This window comes from Salmo salar, chromosome 09 (genome assembly GCF_965601325.2).
Source record: "Salmo salar chromosome 09, fSalSal1, whole genome shotgun sequence".
Lineage (NCBI taxonomy): Eukaryota > Metazoa > Chordata > Actinopteri > Salmoniformes > Salmonidae > Salmo > Salmo salar.
The window spans coordinates 147,558,564-147,572,652 of NC_138299.1; the positions used below are offsets into that span (position 1 = coordinate 147,558,564).

Below are 14,089 nucleotides of genomic sequence, written 5' to 3' on the forward strand. Positions count from 1 at the left end.
TCTCTCTCTCTCTCTCTCTCTCTCTCTCTCTCTCTCTCTCTCTCTCTCTCACCTCCCTCCCCTCCCTCCCCTCTCTCTCGCTCTCTCTCTCTCTCCCCTCTCTCTCACCTCCCTCCCCTCTTTCTCTCTCTCTCTTTCTCCCCCTTTCTCCCTCCCTCCTCTCTCACCTCCCTCCTCTCTTTCCCTGTCTCTCTTTCCCTCCTCTCTCTCCTTCTCTCTTTCTTTTTCTCCTGTTTGTTCCAGTCTTCCCACACAGTCCGCTCCAAATAGAGAATGTTATAATTATCACAGAAGGACAGGGAGAACAATCAGAGAGTATTTTATCAGAACAGGTTTTTGGCAGTGCTTTCACCAAGGACGCGTCTGGCTTGCCTCGCTCTCTCGCTGTCTCTCTCTCTCTTTCTCTCTCTCGCTGTCTCTCTCTCTCTTTCTCTCTCTCTGTGTGTGTGTGTGTGTGTAATGTTGATTCCTGTGGTGGAATGCGTTCTCTGCCTGCAGTGAGTTGCAGTTGTCTCTGTGTGTTTGTCTATTATCACACTGTGTGTTTGTGTCTGTGTGTGTGTGTCCATTTGTCATTGTGTGTGTGTGTATGTTTCCCTGTCTCGCTCACCGCTCGCCCGGCTTTGTCAGCACGTCAGCCGTAAAAACAGGCAGAGGAAAGTCTCCAGCTCCAGGGATTGTCGCTGCACAATGAGCCTGAGAATTCGCTTCATCTTCCCACAAAAAGCCAGACCACATCCCTCTCCGGTAGGTGTACATTATGGAGACAGATCTGCGCCAGGCTGCTGCGATGTCAGCTGTGTTGTGGGCTGTTCTGACCAAAGTCTCAGGGAGAAGAAGAGGGAGTAGAGAGATATGGCTGATGTTTACCACAGACAAATAAGGCGAATTAGCCTTTAATGAGACGCTAATGAGGAGCTATTTAGCTCTGGCAGTAAGTGGGCCTTCTCTGTAGATAATGTTTTTCTGTGGTGATGTTCTGTTCTGCTCTCCTTCGTGTGCTGTGCTCATATATGAATAGAGACAGACACTGGAATTTAGGCATATACATTCACACACGCACACACACACACACACACACACACACACACACACACACACACACACACACACACACACACACACACACACACACACACACACACACACACACACACACACACACACATACACACACACACACACACACACACACACACACAACCAGACACACACGATAACATATTTAATCCAACGATGGGAAGCTGGAACAGGGATAAGGGAAGGAAAAAGTTTACCTGTGACCAGATTATCTGAGATAGCGAACGAGAAAAGGAGATAAGTTTAGTGTGTTTGGGGATATAGAGTGATAGGGGTTGGGTGTGTGAGTGTGTGTGTGTGTGGGGATGTCTGTATGTGTGTTTGTGTGTTTGCTAGAGGGAGTCACAGCAGGGTGCATGTGTGTGTGTGCATATTTAGGAGAGATTTCCAGCAGGTGTGTGTGTGTGTGTGTGTGTGTGTGTGTGTGTGTGTGTGTGTGTGTGTGTGTGTGTGTGTGTGTGTGTGTGTGTGTGTGTGTGTGTGTGTGTGTGTGCTTGTTTGATTTATTTATTTAATAGTTACCGTCAGATGCAGGACAGGTGTGTGTATGTAGCAGCCTAAAGCTCAGTTTCCACTGTCACTTAAAATTAGGGACAAATTTGAGCTGGTTTGAGGGAAACCTGGGCCACCGCAGCCCAGTTTCACAACTGGTGCAAGCTTGATTAGAATCGAGGCTGGTGACGCCGTTACTATGCAACCACTGCTGGATGCTGACACAAAGTTTAGCTAGCTCATCTGAGCTTGTTGCTGGTAGCTAGCACATGGACAAGCAGTACTGCAGTAGTCAGTCATGACACAAATTACCACCATAGCTGATCCTTGCACTACAAAATAAACTTTTATGAGAACAGTCAGCCCTCGATTGCTAGCTACCTAACGTTAGCTAGAAAATCATAGTTGAAACAAGCTAGCTAGCTAACGTGCGCTAGGAGGAATTTGATATGGCCAGGTCGTATTGAAAGATATCTAGCTAGCTACATCATATCAAACATGTCGTCTGGTTTGCTTGATTAGCTAGCTATCTAATAGCCAATGCCATGGCAAGCAAAGTAGTGCCGGGTATGGTTTCCAATCAGAGGCAGCTGTCTATCGTTGTCTCTGATTGGGAGCCATACTTAGGCAGCCTTTTCCCACCTGGGTTTTGTGGGTAGTTATTTTCTGTTTTGTTATTCTGTGACCTGACGGAACTGTTTGGCTGTTTTCGGTTTGTTTCTTTGTTATAGTGTTTTCATTGTCTAAATAAATATAATGAACACTCACCACGCTGCGCTTTGGTCCCCTCCTTTCGACAGCCGTAACAGAACTACCCACCACCAAAGGACCAAGCAGCGTGGGCCGATTGGACCTGGGAGGAAATCCTGGATTGGGCAGGACCCTGGACAAGGCCTGGGGAGTATCGCCGTCCACAAGAAGAGATAGAGGCAGCGAAAGCGGAACGGCGATACTGGGAGGAACAGGCAAGGAAACAACGGGGAGAGTGGCAGAGTCAGGTTGGAGACCTGAGCCAACTCCCCGTGCTTACCGTGGGGAGTGAGTGACCGAGCAAGCACCGTGTTATGCGGTGATGCGCACTGTGTCGCCAGTGCGCACTCACAGCCCGGTGCGCTCGGTGCAAGCTCCTCACCGTTGCCGTGCTAGAGTTGGCACTCAGCCAGGAAGGAGTGTGCATGCTCAGGGTTCCTGGTCTCCGGTGCGTCTCTTCGGCCCAGGTTATCCTGTGCCAGCTCTACGTACGGTACCCCCCGTTGACCAGCACAGCCCAGTTCGTCCTGTACCAGCGGTCCGCCCTTGCAGGGCTAAAATAACCATCCAGCCAGGACGGGGTGTGCCAGCCCTAAGCTCCAGACCTCCAGTGCGCCTCCACGGCCCAGTATACCCTGTGCCTACTCTGCGCACCCAGTCTCCTGTGCGTCTCCCCAGTCCGGTGAGACCGGTTCCAGCTCCACGTAGGAAGCCTCCAGTGATGATCAATGGTCCGAAGCCTCCAGTGATAATCCATGGCACGAAGCCTCCAGTGATGATCCATGGCCCGGAGCCTGTAGGGATGATCCATGGCACGAAGCCTCCAGTGATGATCCATGGCCCGGAGCCTGTAGGGATGATCCATGGCACGAAGCCTCCAGTGATGATCCATGGCCCGGAGCCTGTAGTGATAATCCATGGCACGCAACCTCCAGTGATGATCCATGGCCCAGAGCCTGTAGGGATGATCCATGGCACAAAGCCTCCAGTGATGATCCATGGCCCGGAGCCTGTAGGGATGATCCATGGCACGAAGCCTCCAGTGATGATCCATGGCCCGGAGCCTGTAAGGATGATCCATGGCATGAAGCCTCCAGTGATAATCGATGGCCTGGAGCCTCCAGTGATGATCCATGGCACAAAGCCTCCAGTGATGATCCATGGCGCGGAACCTGTAGTGATGAACCATGGCACGGAGCCTGCAGCGACGCTCCCCAGTCCGGTGCCTCCAGCGACGGTCCGCAGCCCAGAGTCTTCAGCGACGGTCCGCAGCACAGAGTCTTCAGCGACGGTCCGCAGCCCAGAGTCTTCAGCGACGGTCCGCAGCCCAGAGTCTTCAGCAACGGTCCGCAGCCCAGAGTCTTCAGCGACAGTCCGCAGCCCAGAGTCTTCAGCGACGGTCCGCAGCCCAGAGTCTTCCAAGGCGGTCCGCAGCCCAGAGTCTTCAGCGGCGGCCTGCAGCCCAGAGTCGTCAGCGGCGGTCGGCGTTTCAGAGCCTCCGGCGATGATCCATGGTCTGGTTCCTCCGGCGACACAGAAGCGGGGGGATCAGCGGGCGGTGTGGGGGCTATGCCCCGAACCAGAGCCGCCGCCAAGTATAGATGCCCACCCGGACCCTCCCCTATACGTTCAGGTTTGCGGCTGGGAGTCCGCACCTTTGGGGGGGGGTACTGTCACGCACTGACCTGAGAGAGCCGTTTTTCTCTGTTTAGTTAGGTCAGGGTGTGATATGGGGTTTGCATTCTATGTATTTTATTTATATGTTTTGGCCGGGTATGGTTTCCAATCAGAGGCAGCTGTCTGTCGTTGTCTCTGATTGGGAGCCATACTTAGGCAGCCTTTTCCCACCTGGTTTTTGTGGGTAGGTTTTTTCTGTTTTGTTATTCTGTGACCTGACGGAACTGTTTGGCTGTTTTTGGTTTGTTTCTTTGTTATAGTGTTTATTTGTCTAAATAAATATAATGAACACTCGCCACACTGCGCTTTGGTCCCCTCCTTTCGACAGCCGTAACAGGTAGGAAATAAACTAGCTAGCAAGCCGGTTATGCAAGCGACAACACTAACCCTTTAGCTAGCTAGCTAAATATTGCAAGCTAAATACATGGCAATGAGTCTGGCTGGCACTGGCAGGAGTATGAGGTAACGTTAGTGAAAACAGTCAAGCGGATCGTAGAACGGTATAAACACAAACAGTCGAGCGGATCGTAGAATGGTCTAAACACAAACAGTCAAGCGGATCATAGAATGGTCTAAACACAAACAGTCAAGTGGATCGTAGAATGGTCTAAACACAAACAGTCAAGTGGATCGTAGAATGGTCTAAACACAAACAGTCAAGCGGATCGTAGAATGGTCAAAACACAAACAGTCAAGCGGATCATAGAATGGTCAAAACACAAACAGTCAAGCAGATCGTAAAACGGTCTAAACACAATCTCCTATTATAGCATTATGAAGATTTATTTATCTCTCTCTCTCTCTCTCTCTCTCTCTCTCTCTGTCTGTCACCGTATCTATTACAGGCCCCTCTTCTTCTCTCTCTCTCTCTTAGCATCCGCTCTCTCTCTCTCTCTCTCTCTCTCTCTCTCTCTCTCTCTCTCTCTCTCTCTCTCTCTCTCTCATTCTCTCTCTCTCTGTCTCTCTCTCTCTCTCTCTCTCTGTCTGTCACCGTATCTATTACAGGCCCCTCTTCTTCTCTCTCTCTCTCTTAGCATCCGCTCTCTCTCTCTCTCTCTCACTCTGTCTCTCTCTCGCTCTGTCTCTCTCTCTCTCTCTCTCTCTCTCTCTCTCTCTCTCTCTCTCTCTCTCTCTGTCTCTCTCTCTCACTCTGTCTCTCTCTCTCTCTCTCGCTCTCACTCTGTCTCTCTCTCTGTCTCTCTCTCTCTCTCTCTCTCTCTCTCTCTCTCTCTCTCTCTCTCTCTCTCTCTCACTCTGTCTCTCTCTCTGTCTCTCTCTCTGTCTCTCTCTCTCTCTCTCCCCACGCTCCATATCTCTGCCTCCCGTCCCTTTCACATTCTATTTCAGTCTTTAAACTCTCTGTGCTGCTCTCTCGCTCTCTCTCTCTCTCTCTTTCTCCCTTTCTCCCTTGTCTTCACCCCCTCGTTCTCTCAGTCTCTGCATCTCAGGTTGAAGGAGTGTTTGAACTGACAGTTCTTCATGCAGTAGCCTCTTAATCATTGGGGATGTTCACCAATCTTTTCTGGACTGTGCTGTATTAAAGGCATACCAACCAGCCTACAAAACACACACACACACACACACACACACACACACACATAGACCCCTTGAATTTTTCCACATTTGTTACTTTACAGCCTTATTCTAAAATTGATTAAATAAAAAAATGTTCCTCACCAGTCTACACACAATAGCCCATAATGACAAAGCGAAAATGTATTAAATTTTTTTGACATTTATTAAAAATCAAAACAGAAATACCTTATTTGCATAAGTATTCAGACCCTTTGCCATGAGAATCGAAATTGACCTCCGGTGCATCCTGTTTCCATTGATCATCCTTGAGATGTTTCTACAACTTGATTGGAGTCCACCTGTGTTAAATACAATTGATTGGACACGATTTGGAAAGGCACACACCTGTCTATATAAGGTCCCACAGTTGACAGTGCATGCCAGAGCAAAAACCAAGCCATGAGGTCGAAGGAGCTCCGAGACAGGATTGTGTTGAGGCACAGATCTGGGGAAGGGTACCAATCAGGCCTTCATGGTAGAGTGGCCAGACAGAAGCCACTCCTCAGTAAAAGGCACATGACAGCCCGCTTGGCGTTTGCCAAAAAGCACCTAAATGACTTTCAGACCATGAGAAAGAAGATTCTCTTGTCAGATGAAATCAAGATTGAACTATTTTGCCAGAATGCCAAGCGTCGCATCTGGAGCAAACCTGGCACCATCCCTACGGTGAAGCATGGTGGTGGCAGCATCAGAGTTTGAGGATCTGCATAGAAGAATGGGAGAAACTCCCCAAATACAGGTATGCCAAGCTTGTAGCGTCATATCCAAGAAGACTGAAGGCTGTAATCGCTGCCTAAGGTGCTTCAACAAAGTACTGAGTAAATGGTCTGAATACTTATGTAAATGTGATATTTCCGGGGGGTTTTCTTATACATTTGCAAAAATTTCAAAAAGACTGTTTTTGCTTTGTTATTATGGGGTATTGTGTGTAGATTTGATGAGGAAAAAAATATATTTAATCAAATAAGGCTGTAATATAACAAAATGTTGAAAAAGTCAAGGGGTCTGAATACTTTCTGAATGGACCGTCTTGCTATACCTGTGAGGACTTTTTGGGGACCAACAATTGATTCCCATTCCAAATCCTATTTTCCCTAAACCTTAAGCCTTACCCTAACCCTAAACGTAACATTTTTACATTTTAGTCATTTAGCAGACGCTCTTATCCAGAGTGACTTACAGTAGTGAGTGCATACATTTCATACATTTTTTTACCTCCGTACTGGTCCCCCATGGGAATCGAACCCTAACTTAACCCCTAACCGTAAACCTAACCACTAACCCCTAGTCCTAAAATAGCCTTTTTACATGTGAGGACTGGCCGAATGTCCTTACTTATCTGAATTTTAGTTGGTTTACTATTCTTGTGAGGACTTTTGGTACTACCAAGTGTAGTAACACGTGTACACACACACACACACACACACACACACACACACACACACACACACACACACACACACACACACACACACACACACACACACAGTCTTTGGTGGATTGTCATCTTTGTTCCCTAAATGGCTGATGGGTCTTATTTAAATGTAGGGTTTGGATGGTGGTTTTCATTGTTTCAGCTGAGGGGTTTGGCAACTGTTAAAAAGCAGATGTTTTTGTAGGTCAGAGGATTGTCGACAGACTCATAGTGCTGAGAGTGTTTTGAAAGAAAGAGAGAGAGAGTGTGTGTGTGTGTGTGTGTGTTTTGTGGGTGTGTGGCAGTTCTCTTTCCCCAGCATGTTATTATAAGTTCTCTCGGACATGTGAACTCCTCCCGTCCACCCTGCAGTCACCGAGGTGGAAAACGTCGAGTCATCATAACCCCAACTGCGGTTGCGCTCCTATCTCCACCAACATGGCATTTACCGGATCAGGGTTTCTCCCAGTACCCCGGATTGGAGCATATTTGTGGCCACTTATTTCAGAATAGCTCCCTCTTTTTCTGACAGAAACTAAGCACAACAGCAGCCCTATTTGACTCCCAGCTTGAGCCATATCTGGCCTGTTGTTCATGACAGATATATGACGTATTTTCTTGTAGTTCAGGAACAGAATTACGATAGAGTGATCTGTTTTTAGATTCAGCTTCCCTGCAGTCTAATAGTGGTATGTTTTTTTTGGTGTCTGTGTGTTTTGGTGATGCTGCACTCTTCCTTCCACTAGCCATGCAATTATTTTGTTCCTTCCTTCTTGAACCAACCTCCTGGTTTTTCAAAACGTGCAATTGAGTGTCAGTGTCCATAGAGTCCTCACACAATGATGTCATACCTCCTAAGGTTGCCTGGTTACTATGCATTCTTGTCATCTCCCTCCCCATCCAATCAATCTTTGCAATCAAATGGAAAATTAGTAGCCTGTTAGGCCTAGAGGTCAAAGGTCAAGTTGTGGGATATGTGGCATGTATTTTGTGGTTGTAAATCCTCCTTTCCTCCTTTGCCACAATCTCCCCTCTGCCCCCGTGGCTAACATCTTTCTCCTTTCTTTTGTTGCAGGATGGAAGAGTGATGATGGGATGGATGTGAATATGGGCCAGTGGGCCTACACAGGCATGCGTGCCCCTCTCCTCTGCCTGGCCCTGTTGCTGCTGCTGCTCTCCCAGCCTGCCCCCTGCTGCTGCCAGGACAGCCAGGGTTCTCCCCAGGGCCCCGCCGACGGCCCTCGATTTCTCTTCACGCAGTCCGTCTATCATGCCACTGTCTACGAGAACTCGGCAGCGCGCACATACGCCAACAGTAAAGTTAAAATGGGCATCCACCTGGCCCAGCGCTCCTGGGAAATCCGTTACAGGATCACCTCCGGGGATGAAGAAGGCTTCTTTAAAGCAGAGGAGTACATGCTGGGAGATTTCTGCTTCTTACGCATAAGGACTAAAGGCGGCAACGCAGCCATCTTGAATCGAGAAATCCAGGACAGCTACTTACTGACAGTGAAAGCCTCCATCAAGGGGGAGGTTCTGGAGACCTGGACCAAAGTGACTGTCCAGGTCCTGGACATGAATGACCTCCGACCTCTATTCTCACCCACCACATACTCAGTCACCATCGCAGAAAGCACCCCCCTCAGGACTAGCATAGCACAAGTTACAGCCACTGATGCAGACGTCGGCTCCAACGGGGAATTTTACTACTTCTTTAAGGAGAAAATGGAGCTGTTTGCCGTGCACCCAACTAGCGGTGTGGTCTCCCTCAGCGGGAAACTGAACATTGAGGAGCAGAACCGATACGACCTAGAAATCCAGGCGGTGGACCGCGGGATGAAGTTGTATGGCAATAACGGTGTGAGCAGTACGGCCAAGCTCTTTGTGCATGTAGAGCGTGTCAACGAGCATCTGCCAGTCATGAATGTGGTCACCCATGTCCCCTCGTGGTTAGACAAGGACCCTGTGTATGCAGTGGTCACTGTGGAAGACCTGGACGAGGGGTTAAATGGAGAGATTGAGTCCTTGTCCATAGTGGCCGGAGACCCTATGGAGCAGTTCACTCTGGAGAGGTCAGAGGGCAATGAGTTCGCTATCAAGGCATCTGACCAAGTGGACTGGGAGAACTTCCCATATGGATATAACCTCACACTTCAGGCTAAGGACAAGGGTGCCCCGCAAAAGTTTTCTTCGGTCAGGGTTGTGCACGTCATCGTGAAGAAACCACATGCTGTGGAAGTGAAATTCGAACAGGAGTCGTACGAAATTAGTCTCAATGAAATCTCACCCCCAGGCACGATCGTAAAGGTGGTGAAAATCACCCCTGAGCCGGACGATGCGGAATATATTCTGACCCCCTCGGCAGACTCCTCCTACTTCCGGATGAACACCCTAACGGGCGTGATCTCAACTGCTCGCTGGTTCATGGAGTGCACCAAGGACGTGTTTGACCTGGAAGTGGTGGAGGTGGACAGCGAGCTGAGGGTCAAAGTTCGGGTCTCCATCGAGGACGCCAACGACAACACCCCAACATTCACTCAGCTTTCGTACGAGGTGTTCGTCAACGAGAGCGTTCCCGTGGGATGGACCGTGCTGGCGGTTTCCGCTGTGGATGGTGATAGCGGGGAGAATGGATACATAACATACAGCATAGCCAGCCTTCAGCCCCTGCCCTTCAAAATCAACCAGTTCTCTGGAATCCTCACCACCACACAGGAGCTGGACTTTGAGTCCTCGTCTGAGAGCTACGTGTTTGTGGTCAGGGCCTCTGACTGGGGTTCCCCTTATAGACGAGAGAATGAAGTCAATGTAACTGTCCATCTGGAGAATGTGAACGACAACCAACCCTTATTCGAGAAGGTGGCGTGCCAGGGACTAGTCTCTCGGGACTTCCCCATCAATGAGGTAATCACCACCATGTCTGCCATCGACATAGACGAGCTGGAGCTGGTGAAGTACAAGATCCTGGAAGGGAATGAGGGGGGCTTCTTTGACCTGAACCCTGACTCAGGGGTCCTAACCCTACGGAGGTCCCTCTCCACTGCCAGTCCAAAAAATGGAATCTTCAGTTTGAAAATAACCGCCACAGATGGAGAGAACTTCTCCGACCCGATGTTCGTGAACATTTCTATAGTTCATGGGAAATCTTTCCCCAAGAGCTTCAACTGTAGGGAGACCAGAGTCGCCCAAAAGTTAGCTGAGAAATTACTAAATAAGTCCAAAGCTAGAACCAAGCCCAAGATCGAGGAAGGGTTCATTGACCTTTTCTCCGTCAACAGACAGACACCACAGTTTGATAAGGCCTTTCCCACAGATATATCAGTGCACGAAGACCGAAAGGTCGGGTCCAGTGTCTTCAAGGTCAACGCCTATGACGGCGACACAGGTTTTAACGGTCAGATGTTGTATGCCATCTCAGATGGAAACACAGACAGCTGTTTCACGATCGACATGGAGAGTGGGCTGATCAGCGTCTTCCTGCCCATGGACAGAGAGAAAAGAGACAGATACCTCCTCAACATCACTATCTACGACCTGGGCCTGCCACAGAAAACCTCTTGGCGTCTGCTCACCGTCTACGTAGAAGATGCCAATGACAATGCACCTCAGTTCCTGCAGGAGGGAGGCTATAGAACCTTCATTCCCGAAAACACAGCCATCGGCACCGATGTCATTCAGGTTGAGGCCACTGATAAAGACCTGGGGCCTAATGGAGAGATTGTCTACTCCGTCCTGACCAGCACCACCCAGTTTGGCATCAACAGCTCCAACGGGATTGTGTACGTTGCCGGCCAGCTGGACAGGGAGTTCGTCTCCACCTTCAACTTGAAGATTGAGGCTCGTGACCGTGCAGAGAAAGGGAACCAGAAGTTTTCAGTCACCACTCTGAAGATATCTCTAGAGGACGTTAACGACTGCCCTCCGGCATTCATCCCCAGTGTCTACAACACCCGGGCCCTGGAGGATCTGCCAGTGGGAACTGTAGTGGCCTGGCTTGAGACCCAGGACCCAGACCTTGGCCTGGGTGGCCAGGTTAGATACTCCCTGGCCAATGACTACAACGGGAAGTTCGAGGTGGACAAGGCCAGTGGGGCCATCCGTCTGACCAAGGAGCTGGACTACGAGACGCAACAGTTCTACAACCTCACGGTGAGAGCCAAGGATAAAGGGAGACCTGTCTCGCTCCTGTCTGTCACCTTCGTGGAACTAGAGGTGGTAGATGTAAACGAGAACCTCTACACTCCCTACTTCTCCCACTTTGCCCTTACGGGATCGGTGAAGGAGAGCGCCCGCATCGGGACCACCGTCCTCCAAGTCACGGCCCGAGATGACGATGATGGTAGAGATGGGGAAATCCAGTACTCTATCCGGGACGGGAGTGGACTGGGACGATTCGCCATCGACGAAGAGACGGGTAAGTGCAGATTTCCTTAAAAAAAACTGCTGTTGCATGTAATATCACAGTTTAGATTAGTCTTGATAGGTGGTTTATTCTCTGGATTTACAGGCATTAACAATTGAACATAAAACAGATTACAATTCTGCGTTGTGTAGATATGTTAGATTTAATGTTGTGGTGCTAGAGCTACAATATCCCCTTTTGCAGACTAATGCTGTGTTTGAGCCATGTGTGTTTAATGATGCTGGACATTATAAATCCCATCTTGGCTATGTGTGTGTGAGATGGAGAGAGAGACATGCTCCGGAGGCCAGTCCAGAGGCTGACAAAGAATCTAATTGTGGAGCGGCTGCCGCGTTTTGGGCTGGGGTGTTCTTAAGAAGGTTTGGAGCTGTGATTTATAAGCTTAGCTCCAGTCTGGGAGATTGAATTACCACACTGATCTCTTTATTTACATTTAGTGCAGTTGTCATGTCATTTTCGCCTGACCCAGACATTTGGCTTCCCTCTGCCTTCTCCACCTAAACCACCTGCCCCTCCTCTTCTACTCGTCTCCCACTCTGGGCTGGAGCTCCGCCAGACCATCCGGGGAAGCTTGACAGGCCCTTAGTGACATTCTGCTCCGAGGTATTCTAGGATTTTCCTGATTCTGTTTATTTAAAGGCGGTTCGTGCCCGGCCGTGCGATCCTTCTGTCCACTAGGAAGAGGAGGAGGGTGTCAGGTGTCTGTGTGCAGCAGGTAGAACGGAGTCAGGCGCAGGACACAGAACTGAGTAAAAACGTACTTTACTCAAAATAAATCACAAACAAATTCCATACAGGGAAAACAATCCAGCTCGGCACAAAAAAGCGACCACTTAAAGAACAAACACGCACACAACCATGTGGGAACCAGAGGGTTAAATAGGGAATAAATTATAACGTAATGGAAACCAGGTGTGTACAATCAAGACAATACACATAGAAAAAGAAACGTAGATCGGTGGTGGCTAGAAAGCCGGTGATGTCGACCGCCGAACGCCGCCCGGACAAGGAGAGGCACCAACTTCGGCGGAAGTCGTGACAGAGGGGCATAGTAGACCGGTTTATTTCCTATCTAAAGGGAGAGGAGGCGGCGGAGTGCCAAGAGGGAGGATTAGGGTTATTATGACCTTGGCCTGCGGTGTGTGTTCTACCTCGTGTCCCTCCGCCCCACACACACACTATATAAATCCTACATGAATTATGGCCCAAGAGCAGTTTCCACTTAAAATGGGAAGGGCTTGGAGGAGAGGGAACGGGGGAGAAGAGAGGGGGAGCAGGGGGAGAAGAGAGGGGGAGAAGTGGGAGAAGAGAGGGGGAGAAGTGGGAGAAGAAGCAGGAGATAGATTTTAAACAGCATCACCTCCGTGTCTGACGGAACGGTAAATTATCTTGATGGTTTCAAATTGCCTTTAGATCCCCAGCAAATGGCGCTCCGGGCCCAAGTAATCCTTCATCACACTGTAGGATCGTGTTGTGGAATATGTGAGTGAGTGAGAGAGTGAGAGAGTGAGAGAGAGAGAGAGAGAGAGAGAGAGAGAGAGAGTGAGAGAGAGAGAGAGAGAGAGTGAGAGAGAGAGAGAGAGTGAGAGAGTGAGAGAGAGAGAGAGAGAGAGCGCCACTCCAACCGACTCCTCCTTTAGTATTTCATGCAATTTAGCTGGAAACTGAAAAAGCACAAAAGTGGTCCTCGAGCTCAGTTAGAGTCTATAGCCAATGTGTAACGGTCTGGGCGTAGTGGGTGCGGAGTCAGGCGCAGGAGACAGAAAGTTCAATGTAGCGCTTTATTACGCACAAAAGTAATTAGCCCAAAATGCCGGGCGCACCAAAATACAAACGCCCAAAATATACTATCCACCACACAGAACACAGTGGAAGGATCATTAAGCCCGCACAAAGAACAGGCGGGCCTACTGGCTTAAATAGCTCAACTAACAAGCCTAAATGAAAACAGGTGAAACTAATTAGTCAAAACAAACAGAAAGGGAAAAAGGGATCGGTGGCAGCTAGTAGGCCGGTGACGACGACCGCCGAGCGCCACCCGAACAGGGAGGGGAGTCACCCTCGGTAGGAGTCGTGACACAATGCCTAGTTGTCTTTTAAATGTTACATTTTGGTTTTAGGGAAGAGTAGCCTAGCTCAGCATGTTTAGCAGTCTGACTCTTTTCTTGTCCTTCAGAGAAAAACTCATAAACTCATCCAATAAACTACTGCAGTTTTAGAACTACTACTGTTTCTGCTTATAGCAACAATATTTGTTTTAAGCTATTGATAATAAATGCCTCAGTGTGCAGCTGCCGGGTCGTGTTTTGCAGTTTGGTCTCAGCTGAATCACACTAGGGGGAATCGTCCCCAGACTTTTCCTCCGACACATTGTTGCTGCTGGCTTCCGGGTTAAGCGGGCGGGTGTTAAGAAGCGTGGTTTGGTGGGTCAAGTTTCGGGGGACGCATGACTCAACCTTCGCCTCCCGAGACTGTTGGGGAGTTGCATTGATGAGACAAGATCAAAATTGGGGCGATAAAGGGGGTAAAATAAAAATATAAAAATACATCTGTATGTATAATGTATACCAAACAAATAACATTGACTTAGAAGTTGAACAATCCATACAGCTCTATGCATCAGGACTACGTTTAACAATTTCCACCGAAACATGAACACAAACTCATTTAATGGAGAA

General features: G+C 49.0%; 1 protein-coding gene across 5 annotated transcripts in view; it reads left to right on the forward strand.

Moving 5' to 3' along the window:
• The window catches only part of LOC106613153 (protocadherin Fat 3), a 356,089-nt gene that overhangs the window by 120,999 nt on the left and 221,001 nt on the right, over positions 1-14,089 (forward strand). For all 5 annotated transcript variants that reach the window (XM_082956408.1, XM_082956409.1, XM_082956411.1 and 2 more), the window contains exon 2: positions 8,064-11,402. In XM_082956408.1, the coding sequence (XP_082812534.1) occupies positions 8,084-11,402 (3,319 nt within the window). In that variant the 5' untranslated portion in view covers positions 8,064-8,083. The remainder of the gene's footprint in view (positions 1-8,063; positions 11,403-14,089) is intronic.